The sequence below is a fragment of the Rhipicephalus microplus genome, chromosome 1 (genome assembly GCF_043290135.1).
Source record: "Rhipicephalus microplus isolate Deutch F79 chromosome 1, USDA_Rmic, whole genome shotgun sequence".
Lineage (NCBI taxonomy): Eukaryota > Metazoa > Arthropoda > Arachnida > Ixodida > Ixodidae > Rhipicephalus > Rhipicephalus microplus.
This window is the reverse complement of record NC_134700.1, coordinates 235193383-235220982: the sequence shown is the minus strand read 5'-3', so window position 1 is coordinate 235220982 and position 27600 is coordinate 235193383. Positions and strand designations below refer to the sequence as shown.

General features: G+C 45.6%; 1 protein-coding gene across 1 annotated transcript; it reads right to left on the bottom strand.

The window, feature by feature from the left end:
• Nucleotides 1–12648: 12648 nt before the first annotated feature.
• LOC119166300 (arylsulfatase B) lies at nt 12649–27337 on the bottom strand. The gene is made up of 10 exons (XM_075891622.1): nt 27286–27337; nt 24742–24845; nt 22600–22759; nt 21123–21235; nt 20816–20926; nt 20018–20143; nt 18921–19047; nt 17834–18127; nt 15220–15656; nt 12649–14738 (listed from the first exon to the last, which is right to left on the bottom strand). The coding sequence occupies exons 2-10, from the start codon at nt 24841–24843 to the stop codon at nt 14598–14600; spliced, it is 1611 nt and encodes a 536-aa protein (XP_075747737.1). The 5' UTR covers nt 24844–24845; nt 27286–27337; the 3' UTR covers nt 12649–14597.
• Nucleotides 27338–27600: the final 263 nt, after the last annotated feature.

The window sequence follows — 27600 nt, the reverse complement described above, 5'->3', positions numbered from 1 at the left end:
GACGGAAACCGTTCGGAAGCATGGACGATACTAACCAACCATGCGTGGAACGCAGACCGCGGACTCGATAAGTGCTGATAATGAATGTCCCGTCGAAAAAGATATGGTAATCGGACTCCCTGTGAATGCTTATGAAGTCAGACTTCGCTTTTTTTTTCTCTAATCAAATATACAGAGACAGCTAAGCGTATTCAAAAAGATATTGGCAGCACGATAAACAAAAGAATGACAATTGAGGAGGCAGAATAACACTAGCCCAATTGAATGGTTGTTAAACGTACATTGGAAATTGCGGAGGTGACCTTTAAATGTGTAGATCGCCTTGCGGTACAATGGCTGTGGTGTTCGCTGCTAACCCAGAAAATGCGGGTTCCATGAAGACTTACGTGGTCGGACTTTGGTCGAGGGGAAGGCCCGCTTAGTTTGGCCTAAATTGTACATGAAAGAATCAAGGGTGCTGGAAATTTCTAAAGGTCTTTTCTACGGAGTGCATCATAATCATGTCCTGCTTTTCACTCACGAAACGGTATAAATTATCACTTATTGTTAACGCCTTTGTTGCTCTCTTTTTAAAATTTGTGTCCGAAGAGTCTTTATGACGAAAAAAATGGCAGGAGCGATCTGGTTGACGACATAAGCGATTGTCGTAAGCCTAATGGCAGAGATGGGCGAACGCCCCGCACACAAGAGAGAGATAAAGATGCAAGGAAAGGCAGGGAGGTTAACCAGACGCACATCCGGTTTGCTACCCTGCACTGGGGAAAGAATGAAGGGGAGAAAAGAGGTTGCAGAGAGATAAGAAGGCACACACACTCACGAGCACCCTCGGGGGAGCACACACAGTCTACGGGCGGTCGCTAAGGTTTATTGACTTTAAGTAAAGTAGGAGTGCTTTTGTCGCTTTCTGCGCAACTGAGGCAGATGCCCAAGGTCCTAGAATCTTCTGCACAGAAAATGGTCTGGAGTCAAGTTGATTCAAAACCACCCGGAGCTGGCATAGCTGTGTGTCGCAGCAAGCGCAGCTGCACAGGACGTGTTCGATGGTCTTTTCAGCTCCGCAGTAGTCGCATGTAGAGGTGTCTGCCATACCAATGCGAAAGGAGTACACCTTTGTGAATGCAACACCCAACCAAAGGCGGCATAACAGTGTCGCATCAGAGCGGGAAAGTTGTGATGGTAGCTTTATCTTGAGCGAAGGATCCAGTTCATATAATTGACACCTTTGGAAGCTGGAAGACGACCAGAACGTGCGTGTAAGAGCTCGAGCCAGCAGATAATGTTGTCTTGCTGCATCATTCCTTTATAGAGGAATCGGGACCACACGGGTTCCTTCATGGGCTGAGTGGGCTGCATCATCGGCTAATTGATTTCCTGTAATACCAATTTGTCCAGGCAGCCATTGACATATAATATCATGCCCTCGTGCTAGAGCTTCATGATGGCAATGTCTTATTTCTTATACCAATTGTTCATGATTCCTCCTACGCATGGCAGACTCCAAACTCTGAAGCCTATATAGCCTTCGAATTACAGAATGTGACCCATTTTCCTGGACGCTCTTGAACGAGATATTGTAAAGCAGCCCTTAAAGCAGCAAGCTCTGATGCCGTAGAAGTAGTCATATGCGACAACTTAAATTTGATTGTCATGGCTGCAGCCTGAATTACAGTGGCACCTGATGAGCTGCTGGACTAGACGGACCCATCAGTGTATATCTGCGTTCGGTCCAAGTACAACTCATGTAATAATAGCAGTGTTGCTTGCTTCAATGGTACTCTGGAGTGATTGCTTTTCTTTTTGATACCCGGAATTTCTAGACGCACTTGCGGCTGGTCGAGGCACCACAAAGGACATGCCACTCTCGTAGCTGGCGTATATCTTGATGGAATGCTGTTTAGGTGCTAGGCTATGACGTCTGAAAACGTAGCACACAAGGCTCACTAAATCCAAGCACCTGAATGTTGTCGCACTGAACTGAACTGCTGACAGATTCAGAACGCTCACATCATCAGCCAAAGAAAGCAGTGGCCTCGGTACTGCTCCGAGTGAAGGTCGACGGCCTTTTAAGCTCATTCACGTTGAAAATGAGCTAAAAGGTGTTCTCATGGTACTATTAGCCATCCCAGCAAGACCGTGGTTTATGGTGTAGGATAAGTAAGAACGTTGTCAGATGTTCCTCCGTGAACATAGCCATGAACGGGGTGGGAGAGCAGAGGGGGGGGGGGGTGTATTCCATTCTATGCACCTTAGGGAGGTTCGCATAGTGTGCCCCATAAGGATGCTCAGACATTGCTGCTTCGTTATTTTTTTAAACATAACTGTTATGGCGACGCAGGTTATTTGTCGATAATTCCAGTAGAAGGCGTTCATTCAGTAAACCAAAAAATTGTTAAATTCCCATCTTTTTTGTCAGACAGTCCGGGTACCAGCCATTGCGATTGCGAGAAGCATTATATATATATATATATATATATATATATATATATATATATATATATATATATATATATATATATATATATATATTTATTTATTTATTTATATATTTATATATTGTGACGACGCCAGATTGACGGACACACAAAGTGCCTCAAACAAATACGATTTATCGATCGCAGGAAACAGACTGCAACGACTTCGTCTTTTTCCCTCGGCCAAGGACACTCGCGCTGCTTCGTTGTCCTCACCACTGCCACATACGCGCGGCATTATTCCCCCTTTAAAAAAAAAACATCGTCCCGATGTTAAACGTTTGAGAAGCAAGGCGAAACCAAAACCGCACAGTTAGTCACTGAAAGTAAGGCTTCATCCGAAGCACGTGGACAATTTCTGGTGAATGTGTGCGCCGCTTTGAACACTGCACGCCGTCCGGAACAACCTCGTAGTTGACGTCACTGATGCGTCACAGGACCTTGTAGGGTCCGAAGTATCTTCGCAACAGCTTTTCGGAGAGCCCACGCTGACGAATAGGTGTCCAGACCCATACTTTGTCGTCCACGTTGTATATGACGGGTCTGTGCCGGAGGTTCTAATACTTGGCATCGTCGTCTTGCTGTTTGGTGATTCGCAACCTGGCAAGTTGTCTGGCTTCTTCTGCTAGCTGGGTAAACTCTTCGGCGTCTGTCTCATTGCCATCATTTCCATGAGGGAGCATTGCGTCTAACGTTGTCGTAACCTTGCGTCCGTAAAGGAGACTAAAGGGTGTCTTCCGAGTGGTCTCCTGACGAGCCGTGTTGTACGCGAACGTGACGTAGGCCAAATGATGTCCCAGTTTTTGTGCTCTACATCTACGTACATGCTTATCATGTCAGCCAGGGTCTTGTTGAGGCATACGGTGAGCCCGTTGGTCTGGGGTTGATACGCCGTTGTCTTCCTGTGAGCTGTACCACTTAGTCGAAAAATGGTGTCCAAAAGCTCTGCCATGAACGCAGTACCTCTGTCGGTGATGACTATTGCGGCTGCACCGTGTCTTAAGATGATGGCTTCGATGAAAAATTGCGCCGCTTCAGCGGTCGTTGCCCGTGGCAGAGCGCCTGTCTCCGCGTATCGGGTCAGGTAATCCGTGGCGACGATAATCCACCTGTTTCCAGCGGCAGACTCTAGGAAGGGGCCCAGAAAATCCATGCCAATTTGTGCGAACGGTGTCGCCGGCACTCGAACAGGCTGCAGCAGGCCAGCTGGTTTGAGGAATGCTGGCTTGCGGCGCTGGCAATCTAGACATGCCTGCACTTAAGTTTTGACAACTTCGGCAAGTCTTGGCCTGTAATAGTTCTGCCTTATCCTCGCCAATGTTTTTGCGTAACCAAAGTGACCAGCGGTAGGGTCGTCGTGACAGGCTTGCGCTACCTCACGGCGAAGCGAAGAAGGAACGACGAGCAAGTAGCTGCTGCCGGTGGGTGAAATGTTCCTCTTATAATGAACCTCATTTAGCAAGCAGTACGACGGCAGCCCTCTATAACTTCGGAACGCTATTCGTTCGCCCTTGTAAGTAATCTCTAAGTGGTGGCAGCTCAGCATCGCCACGCTGCTGTTGAGAAAAAGCGGCAGTGTTCACAATTCCGAGAAAGGCCGTGTCGTCATCTTCGTTGTCCGGGGATGACGGCTCAACGACAGTCGGCATCGGTGTGTCGTTTTCCCGACTTGTAGGCAACAGTGAAGTCAGCTTTTTGGAGCTGAAGACTCCATCGTGCAAGGCGGCCAGACGGATCTTTCAAGTTGACTAACCAACAGAGAGAGTGGTGATCGCTGATAACGGTGAATGGGCAGCCGTACAAATAAGGACGAAACTTCAGGACTGCCCATACCATTGCAAGACATTCTTTTTCCGTCGTAGTGTAATTAGCTTCATCTCGGGACAGCGTCCTGCTGGCGTAGGCGATCACGTTTTCGTTGTTGTCCTTCGACTGTACGAGCACTGCTCCAAGACCCACATTACTAGCGCCTGTACGAAGTATTGTTGGCGCGTCTTCATCGAAGTGGACCAGCACGGGGGGTGTTTGCATGCGCTGACGAAGCTCGTGAAATGCCTGCTGTTGGTCTTCAACCCATCTAAAGGGGGTATCTTCCCGACTAAGCTGTGTCAATGGCCATGCGATGCGCGACAAATTAGAAATAAACCGCCGGTAAGAGGCACGGAGCCCTAAAAAAACGGCGCACTGACTTTTGTCTGATGGCGTCGGGAAGTTTGCCACGGCGGCAATTTTATCCGGGTCGGGTCGGATCCCTTGGCTGCTCACAACGTGACCGAGGAATTGAAGTTCGTGGAAGCCGAAGTGGCACTTTTCTGGTTTTATAGTAAGACCGGCCAAGCGTATTGCTTCAAAAACTGCTTCGAGCCTTCGTAAGTGTTCCTCGAAAGTCGCCGAAAAGACAATCACGTCGTCGAGATACACCAAGCAGGTTTGCCACTTAAGTCCCGACAGAACCGTGTCCATGAGACGCTGGAATGTTGCTGGCGCCGAACACAAACCGAAAGGAAGAACCTGAAATTCATAAAGTCCATCGGGCGTAACAAAGGCGGTCTTCTCACGATCTCTCTCATCCACTTCAATTTGTCAGTAGCCGCTTTTTAAGTCCATAGACGAAAAGTGGCGTGCGTTTCGTAGTCTATTCAATGAATCATCAATATGCGGCAGAGCGTAGACGTCCTTCTTTGTGATCTGATTAAGCTTACGGTAGTCGACGCAGAAACGCAAGCTACCGTCCCTCTTTTTGACGAGTACTACAGGTGATGCCCAAGGACTGTTAGATGGCCGAATAACACCATCTTCTAGCATCGTTTTCACCTGTTTTTGAATTGCCTCACGCTCCTTTGCGGCGACTCGATAATGATTTTGCCGGATGGGCCTGGCGTCGGAATGCGTGATGATGCGGTGTTTCGTCAGTGGCGTTTGACCAACTCTTGATGTGGATGAGAAGCAGCCATGGAACTTGTTGATCAGCGTGAGAAGGCGGTCTCGCTCAATGGGAGATAACATTGGACCAACGTCGTCAGGTGTCGGTGTAGTGATAGTAGACGCTGCTGCTTCCTCCACTAAATGACAATCTTCTGTTTGCGAGAGTTCGTCAAAATAGGCAATAGCCGTGCCTTTAACTACGTGTTGGCGTTCTCTGCTGAAATTTGTCAATAGTAGTTCAGCGCATCCGTCAATAACAGTGATGACAGCCCTGACAACAGAAATGCTGCTAGTGAATGCGAGCTCCTTGATGTGTTCAGCGATGCCAGTACCGTTTTGTAACTTGTCACATTGCATGGATACGAGGGAACAACTTCGTGGCGGCAGTATGACGTCGTCATCGGCAATACGGAAGTGAGGTGGCTGGTGTTTCTCATATGTAGGAGTCTCCGAGCTTACAGTGAACGCTACGGTTCTGTCACGGATGTCAATCACAGCCCCGTATTCGCCCAAGAAATCCATTCCCAATATGAGCTGTTTACAGCACTCGTGAAGAATGACGAGGGTGGCGACAAAGGTGGAACCAGCGATGAAGAGTCGGGCCGCGCACTTTCCAACCGGTGTCATAAACTGACCTCCTGCAGTTCTTATATTGGGTCCCTGCCATGGCATCTTGACCTTCCTTAGTCTGTCGGCTAGCTGCAGGAGCTAGAAAAGTGGGAGCCGGTGTCCACAAGAGCCGTCACTTGGTGGCCGTCAATGTGAACGGCGAGGTCAGTGCTGATAACGTCGGTTACGTCGGCAGTTGTTCCATTCGTCGGATTAGTCGTTGCTGTCGTCGTCTTCGGCATCGGTGGCTTCGAGCTGTTATATTTCTGCAATGGGGGCTGTTCGGAAGTTAGATTAATGGCAACCCCACCACCCAAGGTCGCTGCGTCTAGTTTACCCGTCGCGGGCTAGGGGACCTGCCCCTGGTGACGTCGGCTTAACTGCGACGATTAGGTGAAGTGCCCCACGCAAGGGATAGAGAACGTGACCCGGGCCTCATTGGATTCTGCGGTGGTGTGTTCATAGGAGTGTCATTGTTCGTGCGTCGATCGTCGTACGTAGCGTAATCATGGTAGCGAGGAAATATCGAGTACTGAGCGTGGCGATAACGGCAAACTCTGTAAACGTGCCCGGCTTCGCCACAATGAAAGCATACCGCTGGACGGTCAGCGGTACACCACAAATCGGTTTTCTGAAGTTGGTAGGTAAATGGGGACTCACTATTGAACCACGTTGTGGGCTCCACATTTTGGCTAAATGGCATTCGTCTTGTCGGCGAGATTGGTGCGGTTGGGAAAGTTGTCGGCGGTGACAACGGCTGTGTTTGCAGGGTTCGTGGTGGTCCAGTCATTGGATTCTGCTGTGCTGAAGGCGCGACGACGGGGCGTCGGACTGCATCAGCATAAGTAAAATGTCGTCGCACACAATTATAGCCGGATGAAGAGAGAGCCTGGCGTACCTCATCCCGGACAACATCAGCGACAAAAGACAATGCCGTCGTCGGTTCAGTTGCTGGAATTAAACCAAACTGCTAAGCTCCTCCCTCAAAATCTCCCGGATGACTTCCCGCAGAGGCCTGTCGTTGTCGCAGAGGCTCGCCGCAGTCGTAACAGGGCTACTCTCTCGAACGTTGACCGTGTTCTGCTGGCGGTACCGTTGCTGTAGGGCCCGTTCAATAGCTGTGGCTTCTTTCGTGAACTCAGCTACTGTTGTTGGCGGATTTCTCACAAGCCGAGCAGACAGTTGCTCTTTCACGCCTCGCATTAGATACCGTAGCTTCCTGTCTTCCGGCATCTCGGGATCCGCCCTGCCGAAAAGACGGGTCATGTCTTCGGTGAACATAGCGACGCTCTCATTTGGTTTTTGAATTCGAGCTTCGAAGAGACGTTGCGCATTCTCCTTTCTGTCAAGGCTACTAAAGGTGTCGATCAGCTGGTTGCGGAAGTCGTCCCACGTAGCCATGCTTCTTTCCCTGTTGATGTACCACGTCTGGGCGTTGTCTTTCAGGTAGAAGTACACATTCGCGAGCTTGTCTTCTGGGGTGGCCCACTGGTTGTACTTCGCGCAGCGTTCGGACTGGTTCAGCCAGTCTTGTGCATCTTCATAGGTCTCAACATTAAAGCAGTCAGGAATCATGGGATTCTGAAGTGGCATGTGCGATGTAGCTGCAGTGGCCATGGTGGTTGAAGGAGGCAAGCGATTGCTGGCAGTTTCTGGCAAGGGATTGAGCTCGGGAGCTAGGCCTCGCAGACGGCGGCTGGAACGGTGGACTGGTGTGTCGACGGGTGGTAGTGATTCCGGGCTCGAATGTCGGGTCCGCGAAGGGGTGCCAAGCATGAAGACGTACCCAGCTCCTCCACCAGTGGGACGACGCGAGATTGACGGGCACACAAAGCGCCTCAAACAAATACGATTTAGACTGCACGACCTCTTCGTCTTTTTCCCTCGGCCAAGGACACTCGCGCTGCTTCGTTGTCCTCACCACTGGAGCATACGCACGGCAGTATATATATATATATATATATATATATATATATATATATATATATATATATATATATATATATATATATATATATATATATATATATATATATATATATATTATTTGTTTCATATAGTGTGAAAGCATGTGGTCTCTTGGACTCGACCAAGAGACCAGGTGCGTACGCCCAAGCCCCCACGTACGCCTATGTCCGTGAAACACACCTGCTAATACTTTTCTACACCATGTGTGAGCGAAGCGAAGCTAATAAAATATGCTTAGTCAAGCACACTTCGCGCGGCACTGAGCAAGGCGTCGTGTTGTGATGCATCGCTCACAATATAAGGTTCACGTGTTTAATAAACGTTCAGTTTTTAGGTGTAAGCTCCACGCGCAACTCGTAACAGCTAAACGGAAGCTCTTGTAGCTGAGCTTCCTGCAACGACATTTCGCAAAAGTGATCATGTACTGGCGAGAATCAGTGCCTAAGGGCCTAAATATATATATATATATATATATATATATATATATATATATATATATATATATATATATTTGTGTGTGTTTGGGGGGAGGGTTAACGTCCCAAAGCTACCATATGATAATGAGAGACGTAGTAATGGAGGGCTCCGGACATTTCGACCACCTGGGGTTCTTTAACGTGCGCCCAAATCTGAGCACACGGGCCTACAACATTTTCCGCCTCCCCCGGAAGCGCAGCCGCCGCAGCCGGGATTCGATCCCGTGACCTGTGGGTCAGCAGCCGAGTACCTTAGCCACTAGACCACCGCAGCGGGGCGTTTTCGCACACCTGTACTCTGGTAGCGCTGTCAAACGGACTACACAAATCACCACGTTAGTCAATGCACCTTGATTGATTGATTTATATGTGGGGTTTAACATCTGAAAACCACCATATGGTAATGAGAGATGCCGTAGGGGAAGACTCCAGAAATTTCGACCACCAGGGGTTCTTTAACGTGCACCCAAATCTGAGCACACGGGCCTACCGTCAATGCAACTTACTTTGAATTTCCGCATCAAGGCAAAATCATTCATTCCTCTGTGACAAAGCACAAAATTTGTCTGCATTGTCAAATGCTGCTATATAGTTTTCAACTGCGAACGTTATTCTTTTCACTGAACTGTGCGCACATTATGCTTTTCAGCGTTATGCTTTTCAATGTTATGCTCCCAGCGTTATGCTTTTCAGTTGATTGTGTGAGCTGGTAGGTGCAATATAGGGTCAGCTGCCAGCTCGTAATAAGATCACGTGGTACTTGATGCCAACAAGCAAACAAATGGAGTGTTCCACACTTGCCGTAATGGCTACTGGTGGCACCAGCCGACACTCCCCCACTTTCATATGCACGTGTACAGAACGTCCCAGTAATCACGCAGCTCGAGTTAAAGAAAGAAGAACGGCTATACGCGAAACAAGGCTAGTGCATATTGTTCCCAGTGTACTGTAGTAGCCCTACTTAATTTCTGTTAATGACAAATAAATAATTAGTCATAATTTTATTCATAACTCTAAAATGTACCCGCCAAATTATCAAAGTGTCAATAAAACAGATGTGCGCATGTTGAAACGACATCTGTCTGTGCTACCTTTAACAATGCACTAATGGCGTGCTCCTTTTTTTTCCTGTTTATAAAGAAAGCCCGCGAAATACAAAAAAAATAAGACGTGACTAAACGGCTGCGCGCATCAAAAAGAAGAGCCCTCAAACAAAGCTCACTTTGAGATAGCCAGTATATCAATAGGAAATGTAGAAAGAAAAAAATATGGATCGCGTTATCTGCCACTTCCCGTTCAAAGAAACGCGCCACCTTGATCTTACACAGTCAGGCCGCAATCACTCAGAACGGTGATCCGGCCGCGTTATCAATGGGGACACTTGACCGTATTGAATGGTGGTAAGGACGTACAATCAAGCGGAAGAGATCCTTGCAAAACTGCATCGCATGCTGTTGACACCCTTGCCGATGTGCAAAACGCGGTCTCTGCCCCGCCACGGTGCACTAGTGGCTAAGGTACTCGGCTGCTGACCCGCAGGTCGCGGGATCAAATCCCGGCTTTGGCGGCTGCATTTCCGATGGAGGCGAAAATCTTGTAGGCCCGTGTACTCTGATTTGGGTGCACGTTAAAGAACCGCAGGTGGTTGAAATTTCCGGAGCCCTCCACTACGGCGTCTCTCATAATCATATGGTGGTTTTGGGACGTTAAACCCCACAAATCAATCAATCAAAACGCGGTTTCTGGCAACGAAAAAGAAGCAAAGTAGTGTAAGGTTATTTGAGGGCTCTACTTTCTTTAGCAAGTGTGCGCACCATCACGTGTTCTTTTTTTACAATTTGTGAGATTATTTATCCACAGAGAAAAAAATGAGAACGCGAAAAATACGTTGTTGGAATTAGCACGGACAGATATCGTTTCAACGTTTCCAAATCTGCCTCACTGACATTTTAATAATTATTCAAGTACTTTTTGAGTTACAAATATAACAATGACTAATTATTTATTGGCCAATAACGACAAGGCCAGTAGCGGATATAGTACACCGGGAAGAATACGCACTATAGGTTTGCTTCACACAACAACCTTCCTCTCTCTTTTTTTTTTAATCATGCTGCGTAATAACTGAGATGGCCTGCCCCGCCGTGGTGGTCTAGTGGCTAAGGTACTCAGCTGCTGACCCGCAGGTCGCGGGATCGAATACCGGCTGCGGCGGCTGCATTTCCGATGGAGGCGGAAATGTTGTAGGCGCGTGTGCTCAGATTTGGGTGCACGTTAAAGAACCCCAGGTGGTCTAAATTTCCGGAGCCCTCCACTACGGCGTCTTTCATACTCATATGGTGGTTTTGGGGCGTTAAACCCCACATATCAATCAAACAGAGACGGCCTGCATATCGTATTGGCCTCGACAAGTTGGAGTGGCGCCTCCTGGTGTGGGGCCTGAGTGACGTCACGGCACGCACTCTCCGATGCCCGGCGCCGCGAGCCTACATGACGACGCGCTCACTTCGTGCACGCGCTGTGCCACAGTTTGCGTTCGTTTTCTGCTCGTCTTAAGCAGCACATGAATGACGAAAACAGAATCGGTAATGTTCCTCGTAAAACAATAAATGTTTACTTTTGCTTCTGCATAATCGCGCGCTCGATCGTAGGCAATTTGTGTGAAAAGGGTGAAAAGGTCTGCGTCCCACTGCTAACAAACACCGATGGTGGATTACAATCCTGTTCGCGGCAGCCGCATTGCGACGGGTGTGAAAAGCAAAAACACACTTCTGCATGAACGCAACACTCATCGGTACATAATAAATGTGATGTTGAGACGGAAGACACAATATTTACAGGATTAGGTTGAGGTGTTCAAGGGTGATTCATATATTTGATATGAGGGATCACCTTCCTCTAGGGTTATTTGTATTGGAGGAATCCGCGTATCTACGTGGACACTGTTTTCACTGGTGTGCCAATACCCGCGATCGCTTGCATTATCGAGTCTCGCAAAAGATATGCGCTCGCCCTAGCATACGTCTACCGCTGTTGTGTCTGTTTTTCTCGTGTACTTGCTCACTAAACACGTTGTTCAGTTTCGTGTCTTCTCGCAGTAAATTTGAAGCTTCATTTCACCGGAATTATTGGAGTTAAGCACGTTAGAGGTTATGTACGGAAATTCTCATTGCTGTCAGATTTTCGTGCAGAATCATAGCAACAGTGTTCTTGCACTGGTAACTACCAGTTTAAATATGCACTTCAAAAATTAATTTTTTTTTGGCAGCTGGTTACCTTTTCGTGGACATGACCCAAGAAACCAGGTGTTTCCTCATCGAGGCAAAGTTGTTTAATTATTACTTGGGCCACGTCGATGGCTGTGCATCTAAAATGTTCATTTCAACTTCCTGGCGTTTCTGTTGGAATCGTTGCTATCAGCGGTGCCCCCATGAGTGGCGAGCATTGTTGCTTCTGACGCGGTGGCAAATCACCCCAGCGTTTCACGCGTATCAGGGTACACGACTACACAATCCCTGGCGACTGTTGAGAAGAAACATGTACGTATTATTCGAGTAAACGGACATGTCCCGAAATTTCTGAAATAATTGTGTGTGTCTGTGCAACTTCGTTTCTTCTCCAAATGTGTGACGTTTGCGCTTATTACAGTCAGATTCATGCAAAGGGTCCCGTTAGAGAAAACTCCATTCTTTCAAATAATTTACATCATCATTTAGATTACCCATCGTGACGTCACTATGGGTAATTATTCTGAGCGTTTCTTACATCTCCCCTGTAGCATGGATTGGGACATAAATTTTTTTTTCTTCACTCATGTCTGTAGGCACAGCTCGACCAAAACAGCTCTGCTGTATAACTCTGCCTATAATTGTGCCACAGAAATTGAGCACATCGCGCACAGCTAACTACATTAAGCTACTAAAAATTAACGTGAGAACACGCTGCTGGCGAACACCTTTTAGGGAACGCACGTTGCAGGTTTTCTTGTTAACCACCTGTACCAAGTTCTTGGGAGTTGATTGAGTGCGTGCCGGTTTATGATGTTGATTCTTTTTAATACTCGTGTTCTTGTACTTTCCAATACGCATTATATTGTGCTTACTTTATCAGAGCACAGCAAGAGCAAGCAAAGTGCCACCCATGGGCTCTGTCGTGGTGGTGGTTTCAAAAAACGCTATACATCCCAGAACAATATGATAGAGAGAGTATAAATATATTTATTCAGCATTATTATCCAGCTCCTCGTCAATGCTGAACATAAAGATAACCTGTAGTGTAAAATTACATTGAAATATTAAACACTTTCATAAATACCTGTACCTATACAGGAACGCTAAACACGTGAAAAAATTTCGTGTTCCTGTCGTATCACTCATGATGCTACACGATTGGCTATGCTAGGTGAACCTTTCATTCAATAGGTGCTTTAATGTTTTATTGTCTTCTCTCAACGCAATTTTCATACAATAATGCATTTTCTTTGGTAGGCTGAACAGTCTTTGACATTGGCTGGCACTCTTTAGCAGGGAAGAAACACCACAGTGCATCGCTTTAATATTTTCTGCGTTCATTGTTCGTTGTTACTACACGAATGGCGGTAATTACCGCTCCTGTAAGATGACTCATGACATACAGGTCCAATATTCCGCACAATACTGAAATTTATAGTTTTGTGGGCAATACGCGTGCCCGTTTTTAGTGCACATATAGACGTATTCTAGAACATTTAACATACTGTCTAGAAAACGTTTATTTACACTATGTACAAAAAACAAAAGCTTCATAACATTCCAGTAATGGGCACTATACTTCGACAGGTCTATGTATCACGACCAACATCACTGTTGAAAGAAAGACGTCAAATGCATCATGTATGTTAGACATCCACAATAAATTAGAAAAGGAGTTTTCGCGCCGTTTCTGTGCGTATATTTCAGGCATGTTAAACGCATCGATCAGCGCTGGTTTTATCACAGCATTCTTCAAACACACTTTAAAAAACAGACCCTTACTTCATGATCTCCTAAAGAAACATATGTAAGTTTGTGTGTGTGGGGGGGGGGGGATTACAATTATTTGGCGTGTATTTTTATGAGCACACAGGTAGGAAGAATAGTAATGGGCAAACATAAATACCATGATGATAAAAAGCTTCCAATGATCTATTTGATTCAAGATGATCAACTTTGCTTGCACAAACTACAAAAACAATTGAACACAGCTAAACTTGAGATATATAGAGAGTGCACGCATGCACAAAGAGGCTCCTGCTACCGATGCCACTTAGCCTCGTGGATGATGCAAAGAGAGAGAGAGAGAAACGAGGAAAAAAAAGGCAGGGAGCTACTCGGTATTCTACTCTGCAATGGGGTTTCAGAATAGGGGGAGGGTTGAGAGGGAGGGAGAAAAAATAAATAGGAACAAATACACAGACACACACGCACATACAAAATCAATCCACTCAGAGTTGTTCACACCAGCCAGTATAGTTCACAAAAAGTTCAGTAGCGTTTGCACGGCCTTGTTCTGTGGTGATGAGTCTAGTTGATGGCGTAATATACTTTCCTCTGACAGCGCCTAGCAATCTAACTTTATCAATGTACTATAAAGGTATGGTCTTTGTATTTTATATTCAGGGCAGTCGCACAGGACGTGTCGAATCGTCTTCTCATCTCGGCTGTGTGCGCAGGCGATGGTGTCGGCCATCCCTATGCGGTACGCGTAGGCACGGGTAAACACGACGCCCCTTCATAGTCTTGATGATGCGAAACTTCGTCGGCAACTCTGCACTCTGGAAGCTACAAAGGACACTTAATTATTACAAGGAGGGGATTCTGCGTCTTGTACGCAGATGCATATCCAGACGTTTGTTATTCAGTCTGTCGCAGTCGGCCATGCAAGTTGGTTGACCTCAGGGAGCGTGGCAGCAATTTCTCTGCATTGCTCTGTTGATGTGTCGGATCACGCCATGTTCCAAGGGGGTTCTGTTCCGTCATCTGTTCTGTGTCGTCTAGGTTCCCTAGAAGCAATCAGGAAGGCGTGCTTTCGATCTTCATTCAATAAGTAGTCACGGAACATGTGCTTTGCAGTGAGATCGCCTTAATTAGGTACAGGACACATTTTGAACTGTGCTCGAAAGTCCGCTGTGCTAGCTGCACGATGTCTGCACCCAAGGTGCCCAAGTTCCGTTGTGTTTCTCTGGAAATCCGGCAGGATCTTTGGGCTTGTACTGCACGGGCATCGCTTCAGCTTGGTAGGCGTTGATTCGCGTCTTCAAGAACGTCACAACCTGTTGAAGCAGTAAGTGAAATTAGCATATGTGAACAAGATGCAAGCAGATATATATAGATGAATGTTTGCACTCCCAGTTATTAGGGGCCGCCCCGCCGCGGTGGTCTAGTGGCTAAGGTACGGTCACTTATACCTAAGCAATCCACCAACTCACACCAGATTAAACCCTCTTTAGACTATTTTCTGTAAGACACCTAGGCGCCGCCAACTTGGGTAGTTAGGACGATGTTTTATCTCTCTCTCTCTCTTTCTCTCTCTCTCTCTTTGATATCGCGACGAGAATTAACAAGGTCATGAAACATCGTATGCAGCCACCCAAACGTATTCATGCGTATGCGTCTACAATAACACTGTTTGTTGAGTTGTTAAATGTACAAAACACGTAGTTTAAGAGCCCAACTTGGTGACACTGGAACTCATCCTCGAAATTGTCTATATGTTTTGCTACCAACTCAAACAGACACGCCGTCAGTACTGACCTCTGGATGTGAGCTGGCCAAATTGTTCAGCTCGCATGGATCTTCCAAGATGTCGAACAGGTGGACCCCGTCGTTCGGGTAAAAATCTCCCTTGTCCGGCACGCCACACTTCAACGTCGCTCTTTTTCTCCAGTCCTTGGGAAACTTTAGCGCGTCCTTTTTGTAGAAGCCTCTGAGAACTTTGGCTACGGTCGACCGGGCTAGCAGTTTGTCGAGGTCCTTGTACGGACGGTTGCCACCCGGTTGAACGTAGCGCTCGTTCATAAACCCGGTGGCATCGAGCACCAACTTGTAGCGGCCCAGTCGAAGAGCTGAGGCGTTCATGAACCGGTAGTCAATGTTGTACAACATCTCGACACGAGGCGATCCCACCCCTTGAGACAGGTACCGCCACATGTCGAATCCGTCTAGCTTGCCTAGAGCTTGCACGTCACCACCTGCAAAAGCATGAATGCGATGTTAGCATGTAATAATATAGGGAATCCAGCTGAGCCTTACGTTTAACCTCTGCTGAATTTCTTTTCTGTAATAATACGCCACTTCTCGCTTTATGTTTAATTGAAACGGGATTAGTTGCTTACACCAAAGGAGCTACGAAGTCATAAAATGTAACTTTATGAGCTTTGCGAAGACTTCTACGGCATGAAAAGGGTGCTGCAGATGCGACAGTAAATAAATAAATAAATGAATAAATAAATAAATAGCCACACTTGCGGACAGTCACATTTTTTTTTCTTTTCCGTGAACAGAGCGGCTTGTTAGCGCCCTGCCAAGTGCATGACCGTGAAAAGTAGCGCCGCATGTATACTGCGCACTCTGATCGATGGCCGACGCCTCCAAGGAAACGGACTATCTGGCTGTTTCCAGCCCACTGCATGGAACGGAATCTGCTTTGTGCGATAGTACCAGCACTTCCTAATTCCGGCGCGATTCGAGCCGTGGCGTTACGTCCGGCAACATCTGCATATGGAGGCATATGGAGCATATAATCCGTGCCCGCTCAAGTAGTGAGCACCAAGCAATCCAGTAGTTTTTTTTTCCTTTCTTATTATTATTCCCGTTTCTTTTCCTTATATTTGACAATATAATCTTCGTTTATTCTGGAGCATTGTTAATGGTCCGAAAAATAGGAGCATTGTTCTTTGTAATGAAGTTGATTCAGCGATTGCGAATGATGGGTGCTGCGAAGCTTTGGAATACGTATTTATGAACGCATTTTCAACTGACAACTTTCAAATTTGTCCAGTTCAAGCTTATCTTGGACATCCTCTCATAGAAGCAATCATCACTGATCTATGAGGGTTTTTTTTTCTTGAAATTAATCTGAAAACTTTAGCACATGCCATAGATGGATTCGCTCTCCAGTTCACCAAGCAGGCTGCCAATTATTGCAGTAATTTTTTCCGCAGTGTTTTCATGTTCATTGGAACGTGTCCAGCGATTGGATGGCGGGAAAAGTAATTGCTGCACCTAAATCAGGTTACTCATCTAATCCATTCAACTGCCCCGCCGTGGTGGTCTAGTGGCGAACGTACTCCGCTGCTGACCCGCAGGTCACGGGATCAAATTTCGGCTGCGGCGACTGCATTTCCGATGGAGGCGGAAATTTTGTAGGCCCGTCTGCTCAAATTTGGGTACACGTTAAAGAACCCCAGATGGTCGAAAGTTCCGGTGCCCTCCACCACGACGTCTCCTATTTTCATATGGTGGATTTGAGACGTTGAACCCCACACATCAATCAATAATTCATTCAACTGCAGCGCAATCCCTTTATCTATTATCCCGTGTAAGCTTCTCGAGTATATTGTCACGGGGTGAGAGTAGGCAGAGGCTAGAAATATATTTACAGATTGTACGCGGAGTACACAGTGTCCTTGAACCAAGATGGTGGAGTGGCAACAACAACACGAGCTTTTGTTCAATCGTCATCTTCGTCGCCTTTAGGTGCATTCGTTGATGTTAATGATGACTTGTATCAATATCATCTATCCCAATTTGATGATATATTCCTTGAAAAATAAACATCTGTCACAACAGCCAGAACGGTTTCTGGAAACACTACTCATGTGAAACACTTCTCTTGGTAACCACGTATTTTCGGCATCTCAGACTGGCTCCAGTATAGTCTGTATTTTTCTAGATTTCAAGAATGTTTTCGCTACGATTTCTCGCCATTTACTCTTTTTAAAATTAGGCATGCTAAATATACGTATTATTGTAGATAATTAGATGCTTCCTATCCAACAGGACCTAATGCGTAACATCTGATGGCTATAACTCACGCGATTGTCCCGTCACATCAGGTCTACCACAAGTCACTGTCCTTGGACGCTTATTCTTTCAACTTCACATTAATTACTTTCTGTGCTGCATTACACCAGCATTCAGGCTGTTTGTTAATTATTGTATTATCTGCAGTGTAATAACTAACCTCCCTGATTAATCTCAACAAACCACGTAAGGCGAAGAATGTGTTCGTGGACTGAAGGACGATCCATGAAACTGGCAGTAGAGAAGAAGAGGAAAACGGCTTTTGCCTTCAAGTCATGTTAGGCGAATGCATATAGGACACTGTGCTTGTTTTTATGGACTGAGGCTAACACAATGGACAAACCTCCGATTGAGTATAACGTGGGCAGCCAGTCGGTGATGTGCATCAGTTGTTTGGACACCCTCCGAGTGTTGGCCAGAAGAGGGCTCCAGACGAAAGCTGGAACTCTGGTGCCTCCTTCCCAGACCGTGCCCTTAGATCCGCGCAGCGGCCAGTTGATGCTGCGGGTCGCGTGCCGGCCCCATGGTTGGCCACCGTTGTCGCTGCTGAAGATGACGACGCTGTTGTCGAGCATGTGAGCATCGCGGAGAGTCTTGAAAACTTCGCCGACAGACTGGTCTAGTGCGTCCACCATTCCTGCACACATATGAATTGTATAATGAAGAATCATCCACGCTGGAGTCAATGATATTATACACGCGTATCGTCTAGAATTGGCTGTCAAGGCAGCTTGGGAATTGAGACCTAACCGAAGACAGTGCAAACGACAGATTGGCCATCGCGTGGAACTCTGAGACATCAACATAGACTGAACTCCAAAGGTATATGCAACTGAATCATAGCAAGAAATCCCAGCAACATGACGTCGAAAACACCTTCCAACCCAAGCGACTAAAGGGTGCGGTGAGCAATGTGCATCTTTTCCTCTCTTTCTCTATCTTGCTCTCTTATTCCCCTCTCCCCACAGTTATGGTAGCAAGCTGTACGTAGTCCATCCAACCTCTTTATATTTCTTATATTCTTTCTCTATCTCTAAAGCTAACCACAAATGACTCTTACAATTCAACTTGCACGAAATGCACTTATAATAACCATAATAGGCACGACAGTGTATAGCTGTACAATGAATTGCAATATACTGCGTATGTTATACAGAATAGTGCAAACCGAGGTGGTTGAACCTGTACGAATATCTAATCAAGCTAATCAAAGTGGACGATTGGGCCAGTTGGTGATACATGATGTAAGTACACTACGCGGTAGAAAACACAGACAGGAACCTGCGCTTGTCCTAGTCTTTTTGCCATCCGTGTTTTATGCCTCGTAGTGCACTTATATTTTATCAAGGTCTCGTCTGACGGCGCACGTAGATGATAAATCCAACCAGTATTTGTGTGTGCTGCTGACGTGCACTGCCAGGGACTCTCACCTGCATAAATTGTTCTGTTCTTCTCTCGAATGTATGGGAACTTGTCCACATTTTCCTTCGGTGCTTCAAAGGTTTCGGGCTCTCCGGCACCATGTGGTGACTGGTGACTCAGGAACAGAAAGAACGGCTGTGGAAAAGAGTACCAGAAACAACGGGATGCTTTCCAATGAGCATTCGATAACACTGGCTACAGGAACTGTTTAGAATGCGTTGCGAGCTATCAGGGGTGATGTGTCACTTCGGGCTGTATTGACTGACTAGATGCTGCAACAGGTTTTCCCATGGGACTATAAAGTCTGTGTCACGTTACTTTAAACTAGCGCGCAAGGGGTGGAGGGGGGGGGGCAGAAGAGCAATAGCACTTTTGATAAATGAAGCATTAGGCGAAGCTTCATTGTTCTGCTTAATTTTACTTATTACGCTGCAATCAAAAAGCGAACAATGAAATAACATACATTCAGCTGTCAATGAAATTTCAATACCAATACAAGAGGGAAACACACATGTAAAAATTACACACATGTAAAATTATTCCCCGTAACAGTATCTTAGGGTACCTTCTTAATGACGCTAACATATTGAAGCTTCTTCATAGCACCTTCAATTATTCAAAAAATGATAAAACGCCAGGCCTGCGCAGAATGCACAGCACATTCAAAGTGAAAGTTGAAAGAGCGGCCTTTCCGAGCTTTTTTTAAACACTCTTTGGGTATCTGCTGCAAGCACACTTTCAGGGTACCCACTATATCATAAATCACCATAATTTTTGTGTAGTAAGAAGACAGTCACTATGCCATCCTTCGTCATTCTTCGGATAAGCGTGGTACCTTCTAGACATTTGCAAAACATTTTGTGTATTTTTTATTTTGGGGCTGATGACCATGAAGTAATATGCCTGAAGCCATTGTAGTAGGTTGGAGAATTGGAGACCCACTGTTTACGTCATTCGCATCGTGTTACGCCTGGCTATTCTTTTGCTGCCCTAAGACGCTTTATTACTCGTATTAAAGCGATTCCTTTACCGACATCAAGCCTCCCTAATGTCAGTTTGCATTTGTTGTGTTTCGCTCGAATACCATAAAGTTTCTTGTTCTCACCTTTGACTTGTTCCTGTTTCGAATCAGGTACTGCGCTCGTTTTGTGAAAAGAGTTGTGGAATATGAACCATTTTCGGAGGATAACGGTTCCCGGTTGAGCCAGAAGTCTAGTCCCGTGTGGTTTTCCTGCAACAAACGCACACACATCTGCAGCTGACACACACTGCAGAACGAGCTATATATACTGTAGTATCACAGAATGCTTAAAGGACCTAGTAAAAGAAATATTTAAAATGTGTCAGTATAGACTGGCTTACGGAGATAAAAACTGCTGCTATTAACACATGCACTTATTTTTAATCTGTGGGGGTGACGCTGCATGGTCGCCTAAACTACCACTAATCATGCTGACCGGTCCTATGAAAATTTTACAACAGTGCAGTAGTTAACGTTCTGTTGAACAACGTTGTTGAAAAATTTACAGCATTGCCCGGGTCAAGTAGCTTCACAACTATAAAATGCACTTCCGCAGACTATCTCTGCCTTACAGTTGATGTAAAAATGACGAGCATATATATAGTCGACAAGTAGGAAAAGAGCACTTTAGACAAATCACGGGCTTTTCATAAAGCTGTTTTCGTGACAATATTTGGGCATGCAGAGTCCTTAGCAGTCTACGCAGCGTTCTGGATGTTTGGATACCTGCTATTTCGAATATCATTTGTAAGTTTTATTGTGGTTTAGTTTTACTTTTACATTGCCTATCAGTACAAGCACTGAGTCACTTTATGCGGCCGTGATGATATTTTTTAATAGAACAGACAACATACCATTATTGGCACGTGCGTGAGCTCTTACATGTGTTATGCTGTGCGTGTAGTAGTCCTCCTCTCCGTTGTAGTAGCCGTAAAAACTGTCGAAGCCCCGACATGTTGGCGTGAGATTTGTCTTGTAGTAGCCGACGTCCCACTGCGTCGATAAAGTACGTGTGTGTCAGAAAGAGAGACGCACCCAATGTGGCAAGCATATTCAAAGGAAATGCCTGCATAAGCGCCAAAGGCTGGCAGGGAATCGCGATTTTGTGCGCAACACAATGCAGGGTCATCCGCTCATGCAACGACGAGAGAGGAGACAAAGCGATGATGCAGATGATAGAGAGACGCACCTTTCCAACAAGGTGCGTTTCGTATCCAATGTCTCTCAGATACTGGGGCATGAGACGAACGTCGACAGGTAAACCCCATGGGTCAGCTACGTCAACCGCCAGCCCTTGCAACCCTGCGTTGCACGAGTAGAAGGTTATTTCAGATGCGCAGATGCCAGAGCTAGTTGGTACAGTATTGAAACAGTTGAACTTGCGCTAGACACAAATCAAAGGTACACACAGCCTTCGTGTTATGCATGCTTGTTGATTTTTATTTGCTTACCATGCGCTCCGCACTGTTAAACAGTTTTAACGGGTAGCACAATACGATGGCCAATTCGTCTGAAGCTTATTGAAGGTTGTCCGAAAAAAAATCTTTAACCTTATTGGTACCCACACAAAATGTTAGAAATATGTTCAAATAAAGAAGTGAGGCTATTAAAATATTGGGTACATTCATGTTGATTTTCACAAACATACTCTACGTTTAGCCGCAGTCTATCAAGTTAAAAGGGCACTGTCACCAAAATTTTCAGTTGTGTTAACGCGATAGCGCTAAAGTACTCCGCCAACGGCGCCAACATTGGCACCGTTGGTTTTGAGCAAAAAGTAACTATCTCCTCCGTGACCGAAAAATTGAGAAAGATGCAAATAATGCAAATAATGAAAGTTTTCGGCTCGTAGTGAGAATAGAACCTAGGCTATCAGCTTTGCAAGGGGGGTTACCACAAAACCTCGTCATATTGTTTTTGTCTTACATGATATTTATTACAAATGAGGTTTATGTGTGTACATAGCGTATAAAATACTTAAGGCCACCTCCACAAATGTACAGTAGGCCTTACAAAACAAATTTCACACAATGCTGTGTTCCAAAAAGGTATTTAGGCACGGCATTTCATGAACTGCAGATACCAGTCTGGCTGAAACTCTTAAAGTTCGTAGACGTCTTATAGCTGAACACAGAAAGGCGCGAATACAGGACGAGCACTGTGTACACTTTCTAGCATTCGACGCTGGCGTTTTACAGAATAACGCAACGTCGGATGCTAGGAAAATGTTAAGTGGTAGCCTTACATCCTACAGCATTCTAATTTGTTGCTGTCGCATTCAATGCTACGGGCTTTCGGTGAAACAAACCTTTGTTGCTGCGCCTGGTACCCAGAAAGCCCGCAGGTGTGTCCGTATGTTCCCTCGAGTTTCGCATGCAAGAAATAGCATCTGTGCTTTCCGAGCTCACCTGTTATGCGTTAAGCGCTGGCAACGCCAATTGCCACGCAAATGTAAAACCTGGATGCTCAAGTCGTCGAGAACAGGCTAGTCGAGAAACCGTTATATAAAGCCATTTCACCATAACCGGTCTGGTGAAATTGCGAGATGACTTGTCCCTTCCCTCAAGCACAAATTCCCTGACATACAAGGACACTGGGACGCACAAGCTCGTATACATATAGTTCTCTGTTTAGAGTTAGTTTTTTTTTTCCGGTAGGTGTCTCACCTGTTCGTATGGGGTAAAGTCCGGTCAGGAAAGCCGACCTCGAAGGTGTGCAGGATGGCTGCGCGTAGTAGCTGTTGAGTATGATGCCGTCTGCAGCCAAGGCATCCAGGTTTGGCGTGGGGATCTGAGAGGATCCGTGAAAGCTCACGTCGTTCCATCCCTGTAATCAGGCACCGATGTCACTTGCGAGAGCATGGATAGCAGGGCCAGTTTACACTGCACGTTTTTGTTGTTGTTCTATTTGTAACGAATTCAAAAAGCGAGATAAAATTGAACTAACGAAGAAAGTATCACACAACCCGACGCTGAAACTAGCTTTCTGTCGCATTTCTCGCGATCGACAGTCGTTTCAAGAAAAAAAAACACACAGAAAAAAAGATAAGAAGAAGAAGTGAATTGCGATTTGATTGCGTTCTGAAAAGCATGAAACTTGCGTTCACGAAATATTTCTGACTAAAAAACTCAGGTCCCCCCCCCCCCGAATTTTCGTCTTGCATAAATGCATGTAGATGCTCACGTATAAACACAGATGAATATACATGTCCTCCCCCAACCCGCCATGAAAAGAACGACCAGCTACACAATTGGTGTATTGCTTTGAATTTTTTGTCTACCAAATTCTATTGATACTACTACAGGAAGATCTAGAGAAGTAAAGCCTCATAGCCACGAGTTTGACGTTCGTACATAGAAGGAACATTGCGTTTCCACCTCAGATATTCAACAAATTCTATTATTTCTCCCCCCCCCCCCTTTTTTCTTTTTTTTCTGACATTGCGCCAAATTAATTTCACAGTCAAAACACAGTAATCATATTCGCCTAATCTAGAAAATCTATAGGTATTGACTTGCATTAACCACCGGCTTCTTGGCCAATCCCCCTTAGTGGGTGAGAGCCACAAAAGAAAGAAAAAGCAAGCAAGCAAATATTGCGTTCAATAACCATTTTCCTGTATCGTGCAACAACCTTCTTTGGCAACGCATGCAGGTAATCGTCTTCGTTATTGTGCGCATGCGATAGTGCTTCTTGCTGGCGCTCGGCGCTGGTCAAAGAAGGTGTGAGTTCAACAGAACCTTGCTTCACTTGTAGCATTCCCGCCATACCTAAGCCATCCTTTAACGAGAGTTATTCGGCGCAAATATTCCAGGTCAAGTCAAACATTGTCTACGTTTTCTTTTTTTTAAACACTGGCATTACGAAAGGCCAGTAGTCATTGCGGAAAAAATCCTATAGCGAGATTAACGATTTTAGGTTAGATGTATCGGTAACTCTATCTCTATGAAATGAGAATCGAATTTAGCCCAATGCTACAAATTAAAAGAATTTTATGCTGTAGTATGCGGCATTTTTTCTAGGGAGCTACGTACCCCGTGTAAGATTTTGCCAATAACTACCACCCTTACAAAAGGAACAAAAGAAGAAAAATGTTCTCAAGGCCCTCGTTTTTTCGTAAGACACAACCTACTCAATTCAACATACTTTTACATGCCAGTGCATGGAGCTGAAGAAGACAAAGCAGATAGACTGGCATGAGCTAATCTGTGTGGCTGGCGCTGCTCGCCTAACCGGCTGTAAATACATCGGTGACTACCCCTCTGAGTCAGTCTCCTTCCCGTAACAATACAATTAACTCAAAGAAAATATAGATGATTGTACTTGCTGTCTCTAACTGTAGTGCAGTATTGTCGTAAGTTCGAATGAATCATAGACGAAAGGTCACCCCTTCCTTAGATGTGATCCAAACCCACAACCTGCGAATTATTTGAGGACGTTATTTAAACTGCGTCATTGATTTTGATGACCTAGCGTAGTTTTTTACTATCTAGCTATGACAAAGAAGCACAGATTTCAACTTTTTCTGTTTTTTTTTATGGAAGGTGAGTTCTTTCTTCAGAGCACCTGGACCGTAAAGGAGATGTTTTGTCGTATGTTTCCATATCTCTTTCCATGAACTAACAAACAGTGTTCAAGGAAAACCCTTTGCCAATTTAATCCCAGGGCGCGCATACCACTTTTCCCGTGATGTGCCCTCGTGGAACACCTCCTGTACCCGACGGGCAAAGAAAGACCACTGATTCCCCACCGGGAACATTTCCACATATCAAATTTCAGAGCGATACTACTTAAGACAGCTAACTTACCAAATCATCTGCTAGAATGAAGATGATGTGAGGTTGCCGTTTGTGACACAGTGCAACGGGCAGCGTCAAAAGCAGCAGTCCAAAGCATGGCGTCCGGGCCATTGCTGCTCCAGAATAAGAAATGAAAGAAGGGGATCATTAGTACACCAAATATAATCAGATGAATTTCCAAAAGAAAAGTGCTCTTGCAATCAGCAAAGTTCGGGGACCTAGTTTGTGAAGTTCTATTTCTCAAGTGTTTGAATCCGCCATTGGCTGGCCGTTTTTGTTCAATATACCTGCTTAGTACTAGGATCGTCTAAAAATCCTCTGTTACGAAATATTTAGCGTAAGACATTTTTGAGAATATGGGGCTGATCAGCGAAGATTCGCTAAACCCTGACGAAGTGATCTTGATTAAAACTGCGGCCACTGGAAGCACCTGAAGAACAATTCAACGTACACACGCCGGCGTTGCACAGGCGTTCGACCCAGAAAATCTCTCTAGCGTCATCGGAAGCGAGGCCACTGAGGAAAGCCTGTAGCTGGACAGCCAAACATGTCAACTGTTTTTCTTTATGACACAATGATAAATAACTGCTGTCGAGGATACACCAAAAGATAGGGGTTTTCGAGAACATCGAAGCAATAAAGGCAATCATCAGTGTTCGGCAATAGTTGCGGTACAAGTATAGTGCTGTTTTAAATTCACCACAAGCATGCCAGCGCGTATAGTCGTGTACAACTTTGGAAAGCAGTGACACTTGCGCATGAAGGGTGAAAGCGTACAAGGCTGCACCAATAAACACGCGCTCTGACGTCATCGGCTTCAAGGTTGCTGGCTCCTGCCTCGGATCATTGGCGAGTGTACAGATATGAGAGGGACTGTTTCCTTAGTCGCAAAGGAAACTATCAACCACTCTTCAGTCATCTGGGCAGCGCCTCTCCTGGCTTCTCAGGTTTTCTCTGATTCTAATTATATACATCAATGGCACGTGCAGTGAAGTTTGCTCATAGAATGATTTCTCTATACCATCATGCTGAAGCTCTGCCGTGCTACCACAGCAACATCAGCCGAACATTTTATGCTATTAAGTAAGCGACATGTTGTAATGCAGTTCATTAGCATTCAGATGAGTCGTTACTTTGCACGAGTTTGCACCCTGCGCTTGAAGCCTTCGGCGACGTTGAGGCCGGAAGTGCACGCAGTAAGCTGACTGTAAAAAAAAAAAAGGTAATTGCGGTAACCCGCTGTCGTGGTAGTGCCTGTTTGAATGGGTTCTGGTTCATGCTGGTGCACTTGTAAATTATCACACATACAATTTGGCCAAATATGCAGGCGTGTACATGGAGAGGCAATATGTTTTATCGCTATTTAGCAACGATGTAAGTAGTAAAACATTGAGTAATATTGTTGGCGCAGTGGTTAAGGAAAGAATATAAAAAATTATTATTATGTCAGACTTTCAGCTTCGATTCACTGCTTATGGCTAGTAGTAATCACCGTCACCCTGGCTTAGTTTAGGCAAAGCAATATGTAAAAATAAAACCTATCCCGCAAGCTTTGTTTCGTCTTTGTGAGGAGCGTCAAACGAGGACACGGTGCCTGTGTTACTGAATTTCGCCTATACTCGCAGCAAAAATACCAGTGATGCTTCAAAATTAGAGCTCTGGAATATCATCCATTTCCTCCTGGGACGCTATACACGCCACTTGAACGAACGACATGCGCAGTCGTGAAATCCGAGCGTGTGCATGAAACATCAGGGACGGCCATGTGATTTCGCCACCACATTAAGTTAAGTATTGCTTCGTGATATTTATTATTTGAAACATAAAATTTATTCCACAATGACCGAAAATGTATTTTGTTGTCTATTGTTTGGTACAAATCTCGCGTTTTTACACGGTATTAACTAGTATTACGCGGCACTGAAGTTTTGTTGCTGTGACAATTAACGCGATTTTTTCGTTCTTTTGATCGATCTAGAGAGATGCACACTGAGGCTGTAAAGTTTCACGCAATCTTATAAATTCAGGGTAACTACTTGCTTGGTGCTTTAGTAGGTGCAAGTTTGAATGAAAGATGCCTATCTGCTATAGACTGCGGTGCATCGGTAGAGTTATTTGCAAAAATTCCTGCACTTTCTCAGGGTGCTCAGCGAAAACCATTCTGTAGCACGTCACGTGGGAATGTCTGGCCATTTCAGCCTTAACACCAATACAAAATCCCACAGTGGAGCGATGGGAGGATCTGCTGGCCAGCGAGAACATGGAAGATCAGCTGAGTCGGATCGACCGGGCCCGCATAGCGGCTGCTGTAAGCGAAGCGCTAGATATACCCTCGACTAAGCCCCCACCACCCATCGCAAGCCAAAAACCTCCGACTACTCAGAGCTTCTCCGCAGAAGATATACTGTAAATAAATAAACAAGTTTTCACCACCACTACCCATTGTCATCGAAACAAAAAGAAAGGTCATATACGCGGCTATATATACGACAATGTTGGTAAATTAAAAATGAACTATACAGATATATATGACAAACCGGCACTGCTTCTTACTTGGCGGAGTCGGCTGTGCAGGGCAGCTTCTTCACGGCAGGAGCACGTGGCAGCGCTTTAACGTCTATGTTCTTATAAACCCAAATGTCCCTCCCACATGTTCTGGTAATTTCGAATGCCCCGCCGGATTGGCTCCCGGCGCCTGACATCACGAGCTAGCCGTCGGACTGGCCCGGTTGCCCGAGACTGGGAAAGCCACACGGTACAACCCACGAAATATTTATGTGCACCGCTGTCACGCGTTGGAAGAAAAGGGACGCAAGATTGCATCGCGCGAAAAAGGCGCCGCTGAAAAGAACGAACGTCACGGGAGGG

Excerpts from the sequence above, each read along its gene's own strand:
- LOC119166300 (XM_075891622.1), bottom strand. The coding sequence starts at position 24,843 with ATGGCCCGGACGCCATGCTTTGGACTGCTGCTTTTGACGCTGCCCGTT. Across the intron at positions 22,760-24,741 it reads TCATTCTAGCAGATGATTTG|GGATGGAACGACGTGAGCTT; the intron begins GTAAGTTAGCTG and ends GCCTGATTACAG. Across the intron at positions 21,236-22,599 it reads ACTTTACCCCATACGAACAG|GGTTGCAAGGGCTGGCGGTT; the intron begins GTGAGACACCTA and ends CGTGCAACGCAG.